Here is a 23718-nt window from a genome sequence, read left to right on the forward strand (position 1 = left end):
AATAATTTGAAGAAAAACAAATATAAGAGGCAAAAAATATGAATAAAATAATTCTCATTAATGATTTAAGAAAAATAATTTTTTAAAGGAGCACAATTTTTGCCTATCACTTGGCAGAAATTTACAAGACGGAACATGCCCAATACTGTACAGGGTACGGGAAACCAATAACTCTTATATACTATCAGTGGGAGTTCAGAATGGAACAACTTTATCAGAAGGCAGTTCGGCAGAACCTAACAAAATTTCAAATGTGCTGGGCCTTTGTCCTATTAATTCTGTTTATAAGTCTCGATCCTATAGGAATAAGCTTTAAATTTTGCACAGTTATTGCATGTCAGCAATACTTTAATAGTAACAAACTGGAAAAAAACCTTACATAGCCATCAGTAAGTTAAATTAGTTTTTTTTTAAAATTATATTTATTTATTTGACAGACAGAGATCACAAGTAGGCAGAGAGGCAGGCAGAGAGAGAGAGGAGGAAGCAGGCTCCCTGCTGAGCAGAGAGCTTGATATGAGGCTCTATCCCAGGACCCTGGGATCATGACCCAAGCTGAAGGCAGAGGCTTTAACCTACTGAGCCACCCAGGTGCTCCAGTTAAATAAGTTTAAATATAAAGTATTTTAGGTTTGTAATATGGAATATTATGTAGGTGTCAAAAGAGAATGAGGGAATCCTAAATGTACTGATATCACAGGATGCCCATGATAGGTTATTGTGTGGGAGAGGAAGAAGAGCAAAACAATAGAATCTAATCACATTTTTACAAAAATGATGTTGTGTGTGTTTTATGTATATGCATACATACTTGAATGTGAGTAGAAAATAGACTGGAAAAATATTTACGAATCTCCCTCTGGGAAGTAGGAGCAGGAGAATAAAGTAAGGGAGGGCACTTTTACTTTCTATTTTATATTTCAGAATTTTTAAAATTCTTATAATATAAAACATTTTGTCTCTGAAATAAAGGGGAAATGTAATTTCATTTAAGAGATTTTTTTTTCTTTCTGATTTTAAAGTTAACCATTGTGGCTTAAAATGTGTCTTCAAAGTCTCTGAATGAGGACCAGACTAAGTGACTCACTTCTAACAAAGAGACCATGACGGAAGCATGGCTATATGACTTCAGAAGCCAGATCATGCGAAGGACAGAGTGCGTGCTCTCTGATTATTTGCTCCCAGAGAAGCTGGCTGCTGCAGGACCTGGGGACGCATAAGCAGCTCTCAGGAAAGAACCACATGGAGAGGGAGGGAGACTTCCCGCCAACAAACACCCCTGACTCACCAGCCAGCTCCTCCAGCTGCTGTCCAGCCCTCAGAAGGCCATAGCTCCTGCTGACGTCTCACTGAGCCTCATGAGACACCCAGCACCACGACCACCACCAGCCAGGCTGTACCTACGTTCCTGGCCCACAAACAAAGGCAAGAAATAATACATGTTCATGGTTGTTTTAGGCCACCACATTTTGGGGTGATTTGCTCAATAGCAGTAGATAACTAACGCCTGTACCATGCTCTCTAGGGAGGGTAGAAGTGTGAAAATGAAGTGAAGGAGGAAACTTTGTTTTCTTACTTTCCACATTTTTACTTTCTATATTCCAGGCCTGTTTAGATTTTTTTTTTAGTCTTTTATATTTAAATAAAGGGACATAAATAAAGTGAGGCATAAATGTATTTTTAAAACATTCTTCCTTGGATTTTAAAAGGAACACTAATGGGAAAGGACAAAGTTGCAGGCCCGACACCACACAACCTCAGCACCCATTAGAAAGCAGTGATAACCAAGACAAACAGAACCCTAGAACAGAACGGGGGGACCCGAAATAGACTCACACAAGTGTAGTCCACGGAGCTTTGACAAAGGAGCAAAGGCAATGAATGCAAAAGACATGAACAGACATTTCTCCAAAGAAGACGTCCAAATGGCCAACAGACACATGAAAAAATGCTCAATATCACTCACCATCAGGGACCTACAAATCAAAAGTACAATGAGATACTACCTCATACCAGTCAGAATGGCTAAAATTAACTAGTCAGGAAACAATAGGTACTGGTGAGGATGCAGAGAAAAGGGAACCCTCCTTCACTGTTGGTGGGACTGCAAGCTGGTACAGCCACTCTGGAAAACAGCATGGAGGTTTCTCAGAAAGTTGAAAATAGAACTACTCTATAACCCAGCAATTACACCAGTGGGTATTTACCCTAAAGATACAAATGTAGTGATCCGAAGGGGAAAGTACACCCCAATGTTTATAGCAGCAATGTCCACAAGAGCCAAACTATGGAAAGAGCCCAGATGTCCATCAACAGACGAATGGACAAAGAAGATGAGGTGTATATATATGATGGAATATTATGCAGCCATTAAAAATGAAATCTTGCCATTTGCAACCATGTGGATGGAACTAGAGGATATTATGCCAAGTGAAATAAGTCAATCGGAGGTAAACAATTACCATATGATCTCACTGGTATGTGGAATTTAAGAAACAAAACAGAGGATCATAGGGGAAGAGAGGAAAAAATAAAACAAAATGAAACCAGAGAGAGAGGCAAACCATAAGAGATTCTTAATTATAGGAAATGGAGGGTTGCTGGAGGGAAGAGACATGGAGGAATGGGGAAACTGGGTGATGGACATTAAGGAGTATATGTGTTTTAATGAGCACCAGGTATTGTATAAGAGTGATGAATCACAGACCTGTATCTCTGAAAGCAATAATACATAATATGTTAAAGAATTGAATTTAAATAAATAAATAAATAAGAAAATAAAATTTAAAAACAAAAACACAAAAACGTTATACTAAATAAAAGAAGCCAGATGCAAAATAAAATAAAATAAAATAAGAAAAGAAGAGCTATCATGTCACCAAAAGGCGCAGAGAAACCTTGAATGCATATTGCTTAGTGAAAGAGGTGAGTCTAAAAAGGCTATATACTGTGTGATTCCAAATACGATGTTCTAGAAAAGGCAAAACAAGAGAGAGAGAGCAAGAAGATCAGTGGTTGTCAAGAGTTCAGGGGGAGGGGTAGGCAGGGGGGAGGTGTGAATAACTGGGGCACAGGAATTTCTGGCGCATTAAACCATTCTGTATGATATTGTGATGGTGGATATACATCTTTATGATTTGCAAGAGCTCACAGAACTGCACAACAGGAATGGTAAATCCTAACCTAAACCATGGGCTTCGGGCAATATGCTATCAGCATCGGTTCCCTACTTGTAACAAACATGCCACAGGACCGAGACATTAATAGCAGCAGGGAAAGACGGGAACCTCTGGACCATCTGCTCAATTTTCTATAAACCTAAGACTGCTCTGCAAAATACAGTCTATTCATTTTTTACGCAGCATGAATCAACTGACAGAAGAGTAGAAATAAAATAATACGGGCACCCATAATCTCAGCAGACAGTCAGTCACTGCTGACGTTTAGGCATAGTTCCTTCCAGTCCTTTTTCCAGTCTTTTTTCAAATGTCTGTGTGCCTGCCATTTTCCCAAAGAGCTGCAATCAGGCTGCTAAATCCATTCGGAAGGTTTATGGTCTAGTTTTAGTTTGGATTTCTAACTGCAAAGAAAGTAGCACATAGAAAACATCAGTGATACCAAAAACAGATCCAAGAGGGGCCAGTTGCCATGGAAATGATTGAAAATAAATTTCACTTCACACTACACCCTGCTAATGTACTGACCAGAAAGAAGGAGAACTACTTGGAGTAACAAGAGAGCAGCCAAGACAGCTTCTGTTTGAGAAGAAGGAAAACACATCAGCCTAGCAAGGTCTCAAAGAGTCCAGGAGTACACTCTGCAATTTAATGAGTTACGCTCTTTCAGCAACCACGCGGATGGAGGGAGAAAGCACTTGGGAACGGGAGACCTGGGTAGACTCCCTTGTCTCCACTGACAGCTAGTTAGACAGCCAAGCAGCCAGCAGGTCTCCCTCCGGATGCGGGCTTGTCTCTACGGTTGGTGCAAGGCCAGGAAACAAATCACTCCTCTCCTCCAACGGAGATGCTCCAAATGGTTAGCTTCGAGGCCCAGGCACCAAAGGATGGTCTGGACACTGCACTGACTGGCCCTTAGCATGGGAGTGGATCCTGGGGGCATCCCTCCTGCACAGAGCTTAACCCCGAAGACCCTACAACCTGGGCATTTGGGAGGTTCTAGGAGAGGGCTCAGGATGCCAGAGTATCGAGGGCACCCAGGGAGCTCAGGGGAGTGACGAGTGTCCAACAGAAGAATTTTAACCTACAAAAAACTAGGAAGGCCAGAGTAGCGTGTACCAACTGATCCCTGAATGTCCAGCAACCACTGTTTGTTTGTTTGTTTTTAAGATTTTATTTATTTACTTGACAGGAGAGAGAGATCACAAGTAGGCAGAGAAGCAGGCAGAAGGGGAGAGAGGAGCAGTCTCCCCACTGAGCAGAGATCCGGATGCAGGGCTCAATCCCAGGACCCTGAGGTCATGATCTGAGCCAAAGGCAGAGGCTTAACCCACTGAGCTACCCAGGTGCCCCCAACCAGTGTTTTTCATGAAAGACGAGGGTGTTTAGAACACGTGTCAGGGACAGCCTTCCTGGGGGAAAGCAGAGCTAGGTCCCCAAAAGACAGCTGGGAGTATGAAGACAGGCACAGCTTCCCACCTCGGAAACAGCACAGCTGTAGAGTCGAATAGATCCTGTTTCATTCTCAGCTCTGCCCTTCATCACCACAAATGGCATAAGCCCCAGTTTCCTCACCTGCAAAATGGGAACCTCTGTTCTTCTCTCATGGTGACATGAGGTAAGCCACATGCAGGGCTCAGCACAAGGCATGGCGCAAAGCCAGCACTCGCACAATTACAGATGCGTGTGCTGTGGGTCTTCTTTCCTTTTCTAACACAGAGGATGGCCCCATTTTTCTTTCCCTGTCCAGATTTCAGTGTAGATGCCATAAAAAGCCAGAGCCCCCAACAAGGGAAGGATCATGCAGTTCTCTTTTTTCTCCTGCGACCTACAAACAGCCCTGTACTCTGGAGAGAACAAAGACTTCAGACGCCAAACCAACCCAGATCACAAGGCTACAAAGTTACAGACGCTCTGGATAACAGCATCCCACTCAAAGGGCAAGGATTTAGGCTTAGACTTGGGGAGCACCACCATCCAAGCCCAGGAAAACTCAGGGTTAAACAGGGGTCCATTTGTTACCAACATAAAACACTGTTTCCAAATAGTGCAGAGTGCACCTGTCATTCATTCCTCCTGCCTCAGCTCAGTTAATGGATTCTTATTTTTATTTTGAAAAACATTTTTATTATTTTCTTTTTAATTGAAGTTTAAATTTAATTCTTTTCTTGTTCTTATTTTATTTTGAAAAAAAAAATTTGCTCTAAAACACTATAGGTAATCAACCTGTATCTGTCCCCATCTCCCACAAATGACAATTATTAACATTTGTTATACCTGCATCCTTTAAAAAAAAAGAAACAAAATATTGATGCACAAAATTAAAATCTGTTTTCTTCTCTACTTCCAGATCTATTTCCTACCACACTCCCAGTCACTGTTAGGAATTTCATCTTTATCTAGTCCAGTTCTACTTTATTGTTTGAGCTAAATGTTTGGTCCTGGTTTGTTTTTGTTTTTAAACAGAAAGAAAATAAAAAGGAAGTTGGACAACGTGTTACGTGAAAACGCCTGAGTGAGGAGGGAGGCCTCTGCAGCCAGAAGGCACCCACTCACCTGCTCTACGGATAACGCCCTGGCCATAGGTAACGCTTCCAAGCATGGAGCCTTGCAAACTCACACCCGTTAACCTCCGGAAAGCCCTGCAGAGCCCAGAAGGCGGTCTGACAGACTCCAGAAGGCTCACCTGGGTCCAGATGCGTGAAGGAGCCCACCACGAAGTCCAGCGTGGACACGGCCAGCAGGAGCAGCAGCAGCAGCTGCAGCCGTATTATCCACTTGACACCCGCTAGGTTAATGCCCAGCAAGGCCAGAAGCACGGCGACCGAAATTCCTCGCACCGCCCAGATCCTCCTGATGCTCAGCAAATCGGAGATGGACTCAGCAAAGCCGGTGATGTACATGGCACCTGCGACACACTGACAGAGCAGCCGAGTGGGCAGGAGAACAGAGCACCTGGAAGCCACAGGCCAGAGCCGCCAGGCTGGGAAGCCCCGCCCACGCTGTCAGGGCTCAGCACCTGGGAACTACCACCGGGGCTCAGTGAGCCCTTCCCGCCAGTGACCCCGGCCTTGGCCCCATTTCTTCTCATCTAGTCTTCACCATCCCCCTGAGGAGAGTATGAACGCCAGTCAGTGGTGACTATGGTGAGAAGATCACAGGAGGAAGGAGATGGGACCCTGGGCCAAAGAACACTTGGAACTTCTCTGAGTTATTCAGGAGCTAAACAGAGGGAAGCCTGGGTGGCTCAGTCGTTAAGTGTCTGCCTTCAGCTCAGGTTGTGATCCTGGGGTCCCAGGATAGAGGGATAGAGCCCCAGGCTCCCTGCTCAGTGGGGAGTCGCTTATCCCTCTGTCCCTTCCCCTTTCATGCACTTTCTCTCTCAAACGAATAAATAAAATCTTAAAAAAAAAAAAAAAGAGAGAACAGAGAACAGAAGCTCACAAGGGGTCCCATCTCAGGGTCTTAGAAAGGCACTGAAGCAAACCCCAGTTTTTTTCTCCATTTTTTATAGGTCATTATTATTTTAAAAAAAAATTACCTAAATCTTAAAATAAGAAAAAAAAAAGTGGGCAGCACATCTTTTCAATGTCATCTGGAACAAAGGCTACCCAAGGACTATCTAGGTGTATGTGCTTAGTTTTACTCATTGTTTACTATCGATTAAATGTGGTAAATGTCCCAGACTTTGTGAAGTTACTGTCAGTTTATAGATTCTTTCCAGCAGAGATGCAAATAACTTCTGTCCGGTGGAACAGATAACCCGGAAGACTCAGTTTTGTTATCCGGTAAGACATTAACCACTTTTGTTCGGCAATCCGATCCTGAAACTTATTTATGAAACTGTTTAACCAGGAACTAGATAATCAATACGTAGCTTCTCAACTGCTCTTTAACATCTGACTGGCTCCTCAATTAATGAGTTAAACAAACTCTTTGGCCCATGTATTTTTTTTTTTTTTAAGATTTTGTTTATTTATTTGACAGAGAGAGATCACAAGCAGGCAGAGAGGCAGGCAGAGAGAGAGGAGGAAGCAGGCTCCCTGCTGAGCAGAGAGCCCGATGCGGGGCTTGATCCCAGGACCCTGAGATCATGACCCGAGCCGAAGGCAGCGGCTTAACCACTGAGCCACCCAGGCGCCCATGTATATTTTATATTTGCCTGAAAGCCATGATTTTACGTAATTCTCAGCCCCCTTCTCTCCATCAGGTTCACTCCTCCCGCATCCCCCCAGGCCAGCGGGTCACCATCTTCACTGTGCTCTGTCCCCATTGTTCTTTTAGGGAACAATGTCCACTCTGGCCTCTGTCATGTTCCTCCTTCTTCATGAAGCCTTTCCTCATCCCCCTTTTCTGAATAAATATTATGCTTACTGCCAGTACCATGGGATTAATTATCTGGTTCCATAATCTATTCTTATTTCATGCATAAAGTCTGTCCCCTATCCCAAGCCACCAAGAATGCAAAAATTGTAAAAAACAAAAATTTCTATGCTGATTGCACTTCTTAAAAGCCCCGGCATTTGCTAACCATGTTACTACAAGCGTTCAATACTTTGTGATGGGCTGACTGTATGAAAAGCGTTCTGGGAAGCTGGCACCATTAATTTCCAGCTCTTTTAGGTAAAGACTGGAAGGGCGATATAGTTCCCATACTGCAGAGAAGCTCACAAAGAGGCCCCATTCTTCAACGAGATCAGCTTGTTTTGCCACTAGACACATGATCGTCTGTGTTCCCCCAGCTTACAGGAGGCATTTCTATCTATATATGGGTGTAGGGGGAAGCCCAATAAATGTCAGAGAAAGACAGTCATCTCTGAGAAGGAGATGAGAGAGAGACATGGATGTTTTCCTGCCTTCCCCTCATGACTCAAACTTGCCTTTGACTAAATACCAAGCGCGAGCTGGAGATAACAATGCTGCTATGCCATGAGTATGTGGTCAGGTCAACAGGACCCTTGTGCTCAGGTGTATCAGAGTTGAAAAACCAAATGATAATAGTCCAGTGACGATCATCTCCTTCCCCAGTGTCCGACGTCTCGAACATGCAGAGCTCTGGCCTCACACCCGGCCGGCCAGCCACCAACACCTCAGAGAGATGAGGGAGAAGATTTGGGAGAATATAGGGCAATGAAATGATTCTGCAAGCTTTAAAAATAATGATTTTAAGGATTTGTATCTTCTAAAGTTTTGAAAAGGTTTTTATTTATTTTTTATTTTTTAGATTTTTATTTATTTATTTGACAGAGAGAGAGTTCCCAAGCAAGCAGAGAGGCAGGCAGCGGGGGGAAAGCAGGCTCCCTCCTGAGCAGAGAGCCTGACATGGGGTTCAATCCCAGGACCCTGAGATCATGACCTGAGCCGAAGGCAGAGGCTTAACCCACTGAGCCACCCAGGCGCCCCAAAAGTTTTTATTTTTAAGTAATCTCCACACCATACATGGGGCTCTAACCCACAACCCTGAGATCAAGAACCATGTGCTCTACTGACTGAGCTAGCCAGGTGGCCCTATATATTCTAACTTGTTATGCCTGAAATACGGGCTGTTAGCAAACTTGAACCTGTTGGAAAAATCCTTCTTACTGCCTGTTTTGGGAATAAAGTATTACTGGAACACAGCTGTGCCCAGTTTTTCATACTGTCTAAGGCTGCAACCACAATAGCAGAACGGAACAGTCATGACAGAGCTGTAGGACTCCTAAAAACTAACGTGTTCACTATATGGCCCCTCATAGTAGGAGTTCGCTGACTCCTGTTCTAGAAAGGAATGTAACAATAATAAAAAGAATGCATTCATGCCCTGGAATGATGAGGTTAGAGGTCAGTAAGAACCACGATGGGGACCCTCACAGACTCCCTAACCACATCCCGGAAGAAGAAGGGTCTTGAATCAATGACCTAACCTTCTGCCTTCAGAAACTGGAGAAAGAAAAGCAAAGTAAACCCAAAGGAAGCAGGAGGAAGGAAATAATAAAAGACGTGAGCAGAAATAAATTGGAGACCAGAAAAACAATAGGAAAATCAACAAAACCAAAAATTGCTTCTTTGCAGTCACGCTTTTAACTATTAAGCCTGACTTAAACAAGGGAGCGAAGTCTCGGATGACCAAAATCGGGAATGAAAGACACACTACCAATCTTATAGAAAGTAAAAGGATTATAAGGAATCTATGAACAATCATGTGCCAATAAATTATACAACTGAGATGAAATGGACACATTCCCAGAAAGACACAAACTTCCAAAACTGACTTAAGGAGACACAGAAATCGGAATATGCCTATGTGAGTGAAGAGATTGATTTAGTTATCAAAAACTTCCTACCAGGCACCTGGGTGGCTCAGCCGGTTAAGCGGGCTGACTCTTGATTTCGGCTCAGGTCTCAATCTCAGAGTCAAGGGATCAAGCCCTGCTTCATCGGGCTGTCCACTCAGCTGGGCATCTGCTTGAGAGTCTCTCTCCCCCTCTCGCTCAGTCCCTCTCCTACGCTTAGGCACGCGCACACACACACGTGCGATACTCTCTCTCCGATAAATAAATAACTCTTCTTAAAAAAAGGAAAAGGAAAAAAGCTTTCTTCAAAGCAAAGCCTGGGACCAGATGGTTTCACCACTCAATTTTATCAAACATTTAAAGAAGGATTAACACCAATCCTTTAGAAACTCTTCCCAAAAAATAGAAGAGGAGGGAACACCTCACAACTCATTCTATTGTGCCAGCTTTATCATGAGAGCAAAACGAGGCAAAGCTATCACAAGAAACTGTAGACCAATATCCCTCACTGATACATGTGGAAACTTCCTCAACAAAAGCCTAGCAAACGGAATTCAATAGTATACAAAAAGGATTCCGCCTGATCAGAGAGCCCAGCCCGGTCAGAGACAGGCAAAGGAGAGGCGTGCTGGGGACTCTGAGCAGAGGGGCCCAGTGTTTCTGACCTGTGCGCAGAAAACACTTTCTCTGCTTCCTTCTAAGTAGCCCACACACCCGAGACCCAACATCCCAGCGTCCTCCCCTCCCCTCATCCCTTCCAGCTGGCCCCTGGTCTGGGAAGCTGCTGCCACCGGCTAGCAGGTCTCCCCAGAGAGTGGGGCTGCTACCTGCTGGCCTATGAGACCGCACAGACATAAAAGTCCTACAGACAAATAACCAAGGTAATAAAATAAACGGAGCATTTCTCACTCGCCTCCCAAACTAAAATGCATAAAGCTCTTCCTCTGCTAAAGGCGAGTGGTTTTTAAGAGCGTGGTGACAATCTCTCTCCCTTCCGTGCACGTTACACACGCGCGCGCGCGCGCGCATGCACACACACGCACACGCGCACACACACACACACACACACACACATGCCTTTATGCTGTTGAAGATGTACTTAGGCTAAAATACCTGTTCCTGTTGCTGAAAAAGAAAAGAAAGAAAACCTGCGCCTTCTTTGAGGAGACTCCTGTACTCTTACTTAAACAAATTCCTTCCTTCAAACTGCTTTTTCAACCACCCACCACCCTTTGAACGATCATAAAAGCCTTTTCTGAGCCAAGAAGTGCTCACAAAGAGCCGCTTCTTAACGCGGGAGCGGTGTGTCCTCAGTGTCAGGCCCCCAGCCCTGTGTCTCCGCTACATAAGCCCCCGCACACCTCCCTGCCCACTGGTGTTGTGAGAGCCTGAGTCCCCGCCACGCCACCTCCCTGTGAGGACCCCCTCCTCAGACAGGGCGACAGGGGCTCTCAGCCTCCCCTGCAAGGCCAGCAAGCGGTCAATGAGCCCCGAGCTCCTGCTCATCGGAGAAGGGCCTGCTTCCCAGAAAGTCCAGGAAGGTGAAGTGTGCCCCCCTTTCAGCACCAAAGTGCCCCAGGGATGGGGCCACCCAGCCACCACCTAGGCTCTGGCCACTGTCCTGCACTCCCTCCCTAGAACGGGCTGCAAGAATAGCCCCAGCCCAGGCCCTGGCTTCCAGGGCAAATCAGGACGCCGGGAGGCACGAGAGATGGAGAGGAAGGAGCACTGGACTCTGGGTCAGGGCCCTGGATGGAGGGCTGGGCTCTCCAAGTCCCTCTCTGAGCCCCCGGCTGCCCATCTATAAAATGGGGACAACCGAGGGCCTCCTGGCACAGCTCCCCACCCCCAGCCGCCCAGGCTCACCTGTCCGAACACATAGAGCAGCCCGATAGTGCCTCCGGTCTGCCCGCCGAGGACCGAGGAGATCATGGAGTAGACACCCCCGCTGCCGACACCACAATGCTCCCCGACACCGATGCCGGACAGCACAGTGACAAGGGCCACCAGGATGACGAAGGACACCAGGAACATGCCCATGAGTACTCCTGTGTTTCCCTGCAACAAAATAGCAAGGGGCAAGGGCAGGGGTTAGGACGGGGGGCCCTCCCAGGAGCACTGACCACCTTCCCCCATGCCCCCTAAGGCTGTCACAGGGGTGGGGAGGAAGAGCTGAGCAGAGGTGAGGCACCAGGAAAAGGACAGAGGCAGTGCACAAGAGGAAGGCCTGGAAAGAATTCCAAATGAAGGGCAAGGTCCTTGCTTCAAGCTCTTCAAGGACTTGCCGCCACCAGCAGGGTGCTCCTGTGGCCCCTCCTAATCCGCCCCTCTCCACCCCCCAAGTCCTCATCCCCATGCCCTGGCAGAAAGGCCCATGCTTGGGCACCTGGGTGGCTCAGTGGGTTAAAGCCTCTGCCTTCGGCTCGGGTCATGATCCCAGAGTCCTGGGATTGAGCCCCACATCGGGCTCTCTGCTCAGGAGGGAGCCTGCTTCCTCCTTTCTCTCTCTCTGCCTTCTTGTGATGTCTGTCTGTCAAATAAATAAATAAAATCTTTAAAAAAAAAAAAAAAAGAAAGGCCAACGCTCTTCCCCCGACCCCCCTGTGCAGCACGCCTTTCCTGCTCACTCCACCTTCTGGACAGCTTCACTTAAGACTCAGTGGTTAGGGGCTTCCTCCTGCGGGACGCTGTCCCTGGAACCTTCCTCCAGCTCCTACAGTACTCTTATAAGTACCCAGGTACTTAAAAGTACCACAGTACTTATCTGTGGGTCTTATAGCACTTAAAGTACTTAAAAATGGGTCTGCTTCCAAGTCCATCTTGACCTCTGGGCTGGGAGTACCAAGATAGCAGGATGTGCTTTATTCAGTTAGACTTTATTAATACATTTTCTTATTTTGCTGATTTTATATATTTCCTTTAAAGATTTTATTTATTTCCTTGACAGAGGGAGAGAGAGCACAAGTAGGTAGAGCAGCAGGCAGAGGGAGAGGGAGAAGCAGGCTCCCCGCTGAGCAGAGAGCCTGACATGGTACTTGATGCCAGGACCCTGGGATCATGACCTGAGCCAAACGCAGACATCTAGCCAACTGAGCCACCCAGGAGCCCTGATTTCATAATTTTAATGAAATTATAGAACTACTATTTTCTTCCTTTGTGCATGCTTTCAAACTGTTTGCATGTGATAGTAAGATATCCTGGGTGGCGGGGGCACCTGAGTGGCTCAATGGGTTAAAGCCTCTGCCTTCGGCTCGGGTCATGATCCCAGGGTCCTAGGATGGAGCCCCACATCGGGCCCTCTGCTCAGAGGGAAGCCTGCTTCCCTTCCTCTCTCTCTGTCTGCCTCTCTGCTACCTGTGATCTCTGTATGTCCAATAAATAAAATCTTTAAAAAAAAAAAAAAAAGATATCCTGTGTGGGCGCTCGGGTGGCTCAGTGGGTTAGTCGTCTGTCTTCAGCTCAGGTCATTATCTCAGGGTCCTAGGAACAAGCCCTGCATCACATCAGGCTTCCTGCTCTGTGGGGAGCCTTCTTCTCCCTCTCCCTTTGCCTCTCCCCTCAGCTTGTGTTCTCTCTCTCACTCTCAAATAAATAAATAAAATCTTAAAAAAAAAAAGATATCCACTGATCTTTGACTTTTCGTATCAAAACTGCCACTTTAACATCTTCCAAGTCGTAAGTGTGCTGCCAAATTAATTTTTAGAGTTCATATAGTCTATTTGAAAATCATCTGGCATGACTTCTGACTTGAGTTTTATGCCACCTCCCTTCTGTCTTGTTTTTGCCATTTCACGTTTGCCTTTTTTTCCATGATCAAATATGGCTTTTCAGGTAAAACGAATCTCAGAGCTCACAACATGTCAGGGCAAAAGGGTGTATTGGTGTAGTAGGCAGCCTCCAAGGCAGCTCCCAGGACCCCCAGCCCCCCGCGCACGTGCCCTGTGTCATCTCCTCCCCTCGAGCTGGGGTTGAACCTGGTGACTCACTTTTAATGAACGGAACACTGCAGAAGTAAAGGGATATCACTTCTGAGATGAGGAGATAAAAAGACCGTGGCTCTCATCTTGGGTGCGCACGCTTTCTCTTGCTCTCCCTCTCTCTCTCTCTCTCTCTCACTCTCTGAGATCGCTCATCCTAGGGAAGTCCGCGGCACATGGAGAGGCAGCCCTAGGAAGAGGCCTCCTGTGACAAGGCTGGCCGGCCACCACACCAGTCATCTTTGGCTGGTAGAGCCTTCGGGTGGGATGGCGGCCCCGGCTGGCAGGCTGAGGGCATCCCCAGCAGAGATCCTGAGTCAGAGGCACCCGGCTACACTGCAGCTGGCTCCCTGGACCCCAGCAACTCTGAGATAATATAGGTTTGCGCCTTAGGCTGCTAAGTACTGGAGTCCTGCATTCTGCCGCAATGGAAAATGTAACACGACTTGACTTGTACCTTCACTTTGGGGATGGAACAGATGCTTCTGCCCAGCCATTTCTCCAAAAAAAAAAAGAGCCCAGTGGGAGAGTTAAGAAGAGACCCTTAAAGACTTAAGAGTCAAAATAGAGAGAGCACTTAGGGGTGCCTGGCGGACTCAGTCCGTAGAGCGTGCAACTCTTGATCTAGGGGTTGTGAATTTGAGCTTCACGTGGGGTGCAGAGCCTACTTGAAAAAAAAAGAGAGAGAGAGAGAGAGAGAGCTTAGCTTTTTCTCCTTCTATAGGAGAAACTACCCAATGTATGAAGCCAAGCCTGGGGGCCCAGCGGTCACTGGCCAGGCCTTCCTCTGCCGCAGCAGTTAGTCTGATGGGCCTCCCTCGGACACAGGATGGAGAGGTGCTGGGCATTGAGGTGGCCTTTAGGACAGGGCAAAAACAGAGGTGGATTCCAGATACCTAAATCTGGGGGCAGGACAAGGAGTCGAGCTGGAGGCATTGGGTTTTTGTAAGTAGGAGTCTCTCTAAGTTTGGGAGGAATGTAAGAGGCATGAATTCTTAGCATCCACGCTAGGGAGGCTGCTGACCCTACTCTAAGCTCTCCATGTGTTAATTAAAAAAAAAAAAAAAAAAAAATTCAGACCCCTTGAGGCCATGACTAAGGCTGAACCCTGAGCTAAGGACCTGTGTATGGAGTGGAGCAAGAGCTCAGGAAGGTCCGGCCTCGCCAGGCCTCCTGAGGGGCTAAGAGCCCCCTCACACCCCACAACAGTGCACCTTTACTCCCCCAGAATTTGCCCACGTGATGATTAATTTTGTGTCAACTTGGGTTAGCTATGGTGACCACTGGTTTAGTCAAATAGCAGTCTAGATGTTACTGTGTTTGTTTTAAGCTATGATTAACATTTACAGTCAGTAGGCTTTAGACAAAAGAGGAGACCCTCCCTACTGCTGGTAGGCCTCCTCCAGACTGTTGAAGGTCTTAACCGCAAAGACCAAAGTTTCCCAGAGAAGAAAGAATTCTGTTGCCAGACTGTGACATAGAAATTCTGTGTTCCCAGCCTTCAGCCTCAAGCCTGCAACCTCAATGCTTACCTGAGTCTCACTTAGACTCGCCAGACCCCACAGTCATATATATACAGGATGTCCTAGATGTCTCATAGATAGATATCTCCTGTTAGTATTGGCTCTGTTTCTCTGAAGAATGCTGACTGGTACAGTCCACACCTTGAATGGCCTGCCCTGTCTTTCAATCCGGCAGTCCCGCTCACCCCTCGGAGCCTGGAGGAACCATGCCTCCCCCAGGACTCCACTTTCCTGGATCCCATAGCAACCAGATACTCGGGGCCTGTTCCACTCCTGAGGGAGTTCACGCTACCTTGAGACCTCACTTGGGTACCCGATGTGAAATGGACCCAGCAGGGAGGGCTGCTTGGCTCACCCTGGGGGAGGAACGGGGCCTTCTATTCTGCAATCCCGTTGGCACACAGTAGTCCTGGAACACAGTAGGGGCTCGTCCACGCTTCCTGACAGTCTACCCTTTTATTTCAAGCAGCCTATTTAGTTTATGGAAGTCCCAGGGAGAAGGCCCTGTGTGCGGGGCTCAGACCCCCGCTCAGGACATGCATCTGCTTGGAAGGTCCCAAGAGGGTTCACGGAAGGTACAAAGCAGGGCCCTTTGTTCTCCGTACGGAAGAAGCAAACTGCCCCCACCATCTCACGTGCCTCTGAGCCAGCACGGCCGTGTGCAGCCTTACCCACGAGGTCAGCGGGTCGCCAGGGGAGGTGACCATGTGGGTGAAGAAGCTGGTGCCACCAGGAGGGTACATGTGAAGTGGGAGAGTGCCAAGAAAGCTGGAGAGGGTCACCAGCTGGAGGCAAAGTTGCCATCAGTCTGCTTTCTCTGATCCACCCACAGTCCCACCCATGATGTGCCCTGACTTCCGCGCTCCTATTCCTCATATCTGTGAGGTCGTATAACTTAAATCCGTGGTGAGGCTTCCCTCGGAGCCTTCGTCTGAGGCCTCGGTTCTCAGGATTCTCGCTGAAAGAGCAGTGCTAGCTAGGTGGTGTGCCTGCTTCTTATCTCGAGCTCTGGGCCACCCGTGCTTCGGGGTCTGTCGCCTGAGCTACGGAGTGCCCGAGAGCACAGAGCCTGCCGGGTCACAGGCCCCCAAGAAACTGCAGGGTCACCAGCTCGTCCACTCACCACTAGCCAGCCAGTCCTCAGGAAGAGGACGACCCCAAATATGTTGATCATGCAGGACGTGAACACACCATCCCAGGTCCCGAACAGCACTGGCTCCCACACGAACAGCTGGCTCTTCCACCAGGGCTGGCGCTGGGCCAGCTCCCCCTGGAAACAGAGCACACAGAACTCAGCTAGCAGCACTGCAGAGGGCCAGGGAGGGACAGGGAGGGGAGTGGGAAGGGGGCGGCTAGCAGAGCTCAGCTTGCCGAGCTGGTCCGCCCACCTGACCGTGTAGGGCAGGCATGTACATGCACACACGGGGTCTTGGAGGCTGTTTCTGCCAAAGGGTCACTGTTCTCTCCTGACAGTGACTCCTGTATCCACGTGGGCAGAGGCAAGCTGGCCAGCGTGTCGGTTCCCTTTCCTTCCCGCTGATCAGTAGACCACACCTCCTAGCCTCTTTGCAGATGGCTATGGCCAGGTGACTGAGTTCTGGCTTCTGGAAGGTAGGTGGGGGCAATTCTAGTGAGCATGGGATCCTGGACCCCAGCTCAGGCAGTGGTCATGAGCACAGGGTAAGACCTCTTTCCTCCTTTCCTTTTCACTCTTTCTTTCCTTTCTTTCTTCCTCTTTCTTTCTTTCTCTCTCCCTCTCTTTTTTCTCTCTCTTTCTCTTTGTTTCTTTGTTTCTTTCATTTTTAATTCAATTAGCCAACATGGAGTACATCATATATATAACATTCCATGATTCATTAGTTGCATGTAACATGTTCCCTGTCAGTCCTCCCCTCCCAGTGCGGGAGCAGCTTCCAGAAGTCACTAACCTTCAGGTAGACTGACTTTATACTTTCTGCCCCTCCATCCCGAACACCCCCGTGATGAATTCTGCTATTGAGTTCCTGCTGTTTAAAACACCTGAAGCAGTGGTTTCTTTCCTGACCAGACCATTCTGTCCCAGCGACCTCCATGCCCCTCCGTCCCACCCACCAGGACCCTAAGCTGTCCTTTGGCAGTTGTTTAGAATCAGAGGTTTATAAGTGGCTAAACACATGCCTTCCTAACATTTCCAGTTCAAAAATAACAAAGGCGATTTAACAAATGCTCAAATGGAAGCTCTTTGCTGAAGAACCTAAAACTTGCAGAGATACTCAAGTGGCTTAAGGGCCACCAGTAGCAGCCGGTGTTGTGAACCCTCTTGCGTAGGCCTGGTAGTGTACGTGCACACATCGGTCACCCTCCAGTACCTCAGGCCACAGCAGCGACGGAGGACTCACCTAGCAGGGGTGGGAGGAGGCGGCAGCTAGGAAGCAGTGTGCACAGGGAGTCTAACCGAGCCTGTGGGTGATCTACAGACACACTGAGAAGGCAAAGAGATCAAGAGAATGGGAAAGAACATCTACTCAGAGTCACAGGATCCTGACTCCCGAATGGCGGAGAACAATGGACATGTCCAGGACCTAGCACCAAAGCCTGAGGCCCACTGACCAAGGTCCGAACAAAAGGAGAGAAGCCCATCCCCTCCTCTCTCTTTGTATTATGCACTCACAGATCAAGATCTTAAATCAAAAAATCATTAGGACCATCAGTGAAGACTTCAGACCCCTTGGCATCTCCTGCCAGTCCCCGACGCCAGCCAGAGCGCCTTTCATCGTGTGTGTTCCCGTCCCTCTGTGTTTCACAAGCCACAAATACGGGATCCCCTGACGATCAGTAAATGTGAGAACGGTGACTGGGGCTCACAGCAAGACCGTGCCGACCTATGCTTGTCCTTGAACAAATGGCACCCTGAGACCTGTTTGGTGAATCCTAACGTCCAGACTCGGGACATGGCCCAGCTTCCCGTCTCTCCTTGCGTTGTTTCCCACCACGGCTTTCTTTATTAGAAACAGCAGTGACAGCGGCAGCTCTTGACAACAAGGAGCAATAATTTAGCGAACGCTTTCACCTTCCACAGCCATCTTTTCCTTTGGTCCTCCCAACACCCCTGGGAGGCAGGCAGGGAGAAGGCCCTGTGCGGAGCAGAGGAGGGAGGCCGGGAGGAGGGGCAGGACTGCCAGGAGTTTGAATGGGTTTGAATCCCCCACGCCTGACTAGAAAATCTGAGCTTGGCCCTGACCTCCGGTGATTTGCCCTTTGCTTTCCTAAAAGTCAATTCTTTAGGTTCCCATTTCTAAAGCCCTGAACTTTGCTTCACGATGCAGGCGTCAGCCCTCCCCAGAGGTCTCCCACCATGTGGTTAGAAACCGCATTCCTCTTCCATCCCAGCTTCTCCTGTCCCCCTTGAAGACTGCTTCGTGTCCGTGTCTGCTTACCCAACTGCATACGAGAAGCTTTCTCTTCCAGGATCCCACTGGTCTAACGCCTCAGCCTTAAAGGGGGTTCCCAAAGGAGGCAGAAACTTTAGGAGGCTCGGCACCCTGAGAATGAAAGTGTTAGTGGTCTAAAATGAGTTTGGTGGCCAGGCCATGATATCTTATCTCAGGAGGCTTAGGAGAATGTTCCTCCTTTCTTTTTTTCTTTCTTTTTTTTTTAACCAAGTGACAAGAGAATGTAACTCAGTCTTCCCCAGAGCCCATGTGCTCATCAGAGACCAGTTGGAAGAGCCTGCGTTTGACCCCAATGTTGCAACCCTGATGTTCTTCAAGAGAGACCAGCAAAAGCCCAGGTTGAGAGAGAGAGAAGGGGGAAGAAAGAAAAGCACGGAGAAAAGGAAAGCAGATGAGACAGGGACCCTAGAAGAAACTGTGAAGTAGGTAACACAGAGACACCACGGGGATCTTTCACAGGCTCCCCACACTGGTGCGCTGTACCCCGGACATCAACATGACCACAGCTCGAGTGCCCACCCTTCATGCCTCTCCTTTCCCCACATCCTGCCATGGCTCCACTGAAGTGTGTCCCCACCCCTGCCCCCAGCCTGGGCTCTAGCCCCATGGCGGAGACTACTGTCCAGACAACTCAAACCAGCCACCTTGCAGAATGACTGCTTGGTCTACGGCTGGTACAATCCTGAAACCAGTCCTAATGGGAGGCTATCCCCCCACACCCAGCTCTTCTCCAGCAGTGGCTGGTGTCCTCTAGTCCGACTCAGTCTGGATATGATCTGTCTGGAAACTGTCAGATTCCCCAACGCTGCTCAGCCCCACCCCCCCAGTTCAGATGCCAGTCACCAGGCCAGGCTGTTCAGCTGTGCTTCTGAGCAACTGGCTATAGATCGGAGGTTCCCGTGACACCCTCCCTGGCTTCCATTAATTGGTAGAACGTCTCTCAGAATTCAAAGAAACACTTGATTTCCTAGATTACCGCTGTGTTTCAAAAGGGTATAACCTGGGAGCAGCCAGGGGAAGAGACGCCCAAAGGCGGAAAGCTTTTCGCTTCCATGCTCTCTCCAGGCCCACCACCCTCTCCAAATCTCCATGTGTCCACCAGCCTGGAAGCTCTTCGAACCTCGTTCTTTTGGGGTTTTATGGAGGCTTTATTACGTTGGCATGATTGATGAAATCATTAGCCATTGGCAACTGACTCCATCTCTAGTCCCCACGTCTCCCCTGAAAGTTCCAGCCCTCTAATCACGGTTGGTTCCTTGGCAAGGGAACCAAGACCCTTCCCTTACGTGCTTTCCAAAAGCCGCCTTATTGACATGAACCCAGCTGTCGGTGAGAGGAGATGCTTATGAATGACCAGATACCCTTATCACTCTTATCTCTTAGGAAATTCCAACGGTTTGGGGAGCTTTATGCCAGGAATGGGTATTAAAGTCAAATACATATTTCTTCCTATAAATCACAATATCACAACTGGCTACTCCACAGCCCTGCTCTCTGTCTGCCCTGTCAGTGTTTCCCAATCCCCCTGTGCTCCTGCTCAGACAGGCTGAGGGCAGAGCCATGGGTCTGCCGCCCGAGCAGACATCTCCCAGGAACACAGAATATCAGCTTCTCGCCCACACTCCGGAACCTCACACTCAACTCCCTCCTTTGTGGGAGGGTAAAGAATCCCCTCCCGTCTCAGACAGGTCCTACCACAAAGGCCATGACTCACAGACTCTCCCTCTGCCCCTCTACCCAGTCCTTTCTAGCCCCGAGGGAAGGAGGGAGTAGAACAGCCGGGCTTATGGCAGGTGACAACTGGACCAGCTCTGAGCTATCTTTTTTTCTTTTTCCCTTTTCTCTAGGTACTTTTAAAAAAATTTACTGTTTATTAATTATTTTTATTAACATAGAATGTATTGTTTTCCCCAGGGGTACAGGTCTGTGAATCATCAGGCTTACGCATTTCACAGCACTCACCATAACACATGCCCTCCCCAATGTCCATAACCCAACCACCCTCTCCATACTCCCTCTCCTCCCAGCAACCCTCTTTTTCTTTTTTAACCCCCCAAAATAGTCTCATTATTCAGCCTCTATTACACAGGCGCAAACGGGGTGCTGTGACAGGCAACACAGACAGCGAGAGCCTCTGAGGTTACCCCACCTTTAAGTGCCAAGCTCAGGCTGGACATGAGGCTATCTCCCAGACTGGAGAAATGGATGATTTGGAGAAATTTATCATTTTCCCTGAACCATTTGCAGGAAGGTTCTCCTCCATGTCAGGGACCAAGTCTTGTCTTTCATCTCCAATTTGCCTGAGATGCTATGGGGACCCACATGGGTGGCCCCAACAGCTCCGGGCCAGAAAAAATAAAAAGCTCAGAGTTCCCAGATGTCAGGTCAGATTCAGATGGCTACAGGAAAGGTTACATTGTTTGTAGAAGCCAGCTGGGCCCCTGTGGAAGTCTGTAAGGTGTTGCCAAAGTCCAGATGAACATCTGTGGAGTGTCAGATGCCAGAGTTCTCATCCTCAGAGCGAGGCAGACAGAAACTTGTGTAGCTCAGAAATGCTCTCGACACAGAGCTTACTCGAGGCCCAGCTTAGGATGGGGCAGTTTCCACTAAGTTAGTTCATAGATTTCTCAGCAATTGCATCTGGAATCACTTATTTTTTAGAACCGAGGCATCAAAATTTCCAAGTGACGGGGGGCACCTGCGTGGCTCAGATGGTTAAGCGTCTGTTTCGGCTCAGGTCATGATCTCCGGCTCCTGGCTCAGCAGGGAGTCTGCATCTCCCTCTACCGCTCTGCCTGCTCGTGCTCTCTCTCTCTCCCACAAATGAATGAATAAAATCTTTAAAAATATTTTTTTTTCTTTTCCAAGTGACAGTGTTTCATTTGTGAGAAACTTCTGAGACTTTCAGCTTCCTTCCAGACTTCAAAGATGCGAGGAATGCCCAGCCTCAACCCTTTCTCAATGGGTCTTGCCCACCACACTTTCATTTTGCTCTTGGTAGAGGCAGATATGAAGTTGACCGCCATCTGGGTAAGGCTGGGAAGCTTCGGGCTCTTCCTGGTGTCTCCACCCAGTTGGCAAAGTGAGACAACCCCATAGGATACCATGTGGTTAGTCTTGGTTTAAAAGACTCTGCGGGTAGAGGATAAGAGGACTGTGATTCCTAAGTGGGAGGACAGTAGGTACCGGCAGGGTAAAATGAACAAGCACGTGGGCCTCTGTGGTCCCCAGCCCTGAATTGCAGTTTTAACCATTTCAAATGCTGGGGATTCACTTAGCTTGAGAGATTGTGACATGGGCCACAGGGGCCACAGAAGGGAAATGCACAATTTTCAGGAGAAGAGAACTTTGTTCCTGACATGGTCCTCTTTGATGGCAAAAAGTGAAAAGAGCAGTGCCACCTCTAGACCGTCTTGATTCACAGTAGAAAACCAGGAGCAGGTTTATGGAGCACCTGGCTGGCTCAGGGGGTTAAGGCCTCTGCCTTCGGCTCAGGTCATCATCCCAGGGTCCTGGGATCAAGCTCCAAGAGTCGGACTCTCTGCTCAGTGAGGAGTCTGCTTCCCCTCTCTCTGCCTGCCTCTCTGCCTGCTTGTGATCTCTGTCAAATAAATAAATAAAATCTTAAAAAAAAAAAAAAGAAAAAGAAAAAGAAAAAAAAAAACAGGAGCAGGTTTAGAAAAAAAGAAATTCTCTTCTTGAAACTGAAGTTCCATAAAAGCACAGATTTCTTCTCTGTGGGGACTGGCTTTTTTCACTTGCGAGACGGGCACTAGCTGGCCCACAGTCTGGGGGAGACAATTTCCTTAAGGCGGGCGGAGCTGAGAGGCAGATTGAAGATGAACCACGTGCTTCAAGAGATCTGGGCAGAGCTGCAGTCCCTCCCACACTCCAGATTCCTGAGGGTGAGCCAGGTAATCTGTCCTCCTGGAGGAGACTTGGGAAGGGCTTGTCTTTCCCATGAGTCTGGGACCACACGCCTTGTGGAGCAGGTGTGAGCGTGGCCAGGCTCTGGGAAGCTGGGTCCAGCTAGGGAGGGGCAATCCCACAGCTCACCAGACAGGCTGGAGGGGCTCCCAGCCTGGGACACTGGGTACTGATCTGTAGCCACAGGATCAGGCCCGTCCAAGCTGCAGGGGGTGGTACTCTAGGTAAAAGATGCTCTGTCGGCGGCTTTGTCCCCAGAGAAGAGAAACTGCCACTGATTTGGAGGTGTGTCACTATCATTTCTCAGAATCACATCTTCACTCTGTCTCAAGGGGCTCGATCCCTGGGGGCTCCTGGCCTGGCTCAGAGCGATAGAGAAGTGTTCTTCCTCCACGCCGCCCCTGTCTCCTTGGAAATAGAGGAAAAGAACATCTGGGAATTCCACTCAGTCTTCATAGCTCTAGGCAGCCAAACAGCTATCTTCCTTATCTCTTCCTCGGTAAGTGACTCAGGTGACAGCCTAGTTCCTGCCCACCACCTGAGATAGCAAGCTGCTCTGGCTGGGTTGGGCCAAGGTGTGTCGTGCTGGCCAGGGCTGCCTGGCCCACTGGCGAGCCGCTCCCATTCTGGGCTCTCCAGTTAAGCCCCAGGGGAGAGGTCTGGCCCCAGTAACTGAAAACTTACTTAGAATCTCCCCGTCCTCAGATATGGGCCCTAGACATCAATGCCAGAATAACAACATTCTCTGACATGGATGTAAGAGGCTGATGGAAGAGAAGGGGCCAGGCCTGACGTGGAGTCGACTAGGAAGCAGAGGTGGAGACTAAGAAGACAAAGAAGAGTAAGAAACAGAACCCCTCAGAGTGGGGATCAGTGCCTAGCTCTCCCAAGGCCCCCCAACCTGGCAGGGTCCTGGGGCACACCCACCTTCGTGCCGCTCACGGCAACAGTTTTCCCTTCCACGGCTCCCAGGACTGGGAAGAAGCCAGGCCTTGCGCTCCGAGCCCGGGGGCCCGCACCCCACATGGGCCACACCACGGCTGTCTGCGGGCTGCCACAGTGCAGAGAGAGACATCTTTCTCCTCTGACCAGAGAATCTCCACACTTGAGCAGGCACCTAGAGAGGTAGGGAAACTGTCCCTGAGATGTGCCCAGAGGAGGAAACACTCAGCTTCCTGTACCCAGGGCACCGAGTGGGGGAGCAGGGGAGCAGGGGGAGAGGAAAAGGTCTGCCCTAGGCAGGGAGCCAAGTCCCTGCCCAGAAGCCTTCTACAACTGCCTCCAGCAGGCCACCCGCCAGGCCTTCAGGAATACATGTGACACATGAGATGATGCCTTTTCTCTCTTCTGGCAGCGAGAGGAAAAGAAACCAGGTGAGAAACTGCTTCTGCCCACACAGGTCAGGAGAGGGG

General features: G+C 48.7%; 1 protein-coding gene across 4 annotated transcripts in view; it reads right to left on the bottom strand.

The window, feature by feature from the left end:
* The window catches only part of SLC12A8 (solute carrier family 12 member 8), a 135011-nt gene that overhangs the window by 94535 nt on the left and 16758 nt on the right, over positions 1 to 23718 (bottom strand). For 3 of the 4 annotated variants that reach the window (XM_032335771.1, XM_032335764.1, XM_032335780.1), the window contains exons 3-5: positions 16072 to 16218; positions 11315 to 11506; positions 5863 to 6094 (exon numbers count right to left, since the gene is read on the bottom strand). In XM_032335771.1, coding sequence (XP_032191662.1) covers positions 5863 to 6094; positions 11315 to 11506; positions 16072 to 16218 — 571 coding nt within the window. Of the gene's footprint in view, positions 1 to 5862; positions 6095 to 11314; positions 11507 to 14957; positions 15011 to 16071; positions 16219 to 23718 lie in introns of those variants that run through there. The other variant, XM_032335791.1, reaches the window with a different exon arrangement.

This window comes from Mustela erminea, chromosome 1 (genome assembly GCF_009829155.1).
Source record: "Mustela erminea isolate mMusErm1 chromosome 1, mMusErm1.Pri, whole genome shotgun sequence".
Classification (NCBI taxonomy): Eukaryota; Metazoa; Chordata; class Mammalia; order Carnivora; family Mustelidae; genus Mustela; species Mustela erminea.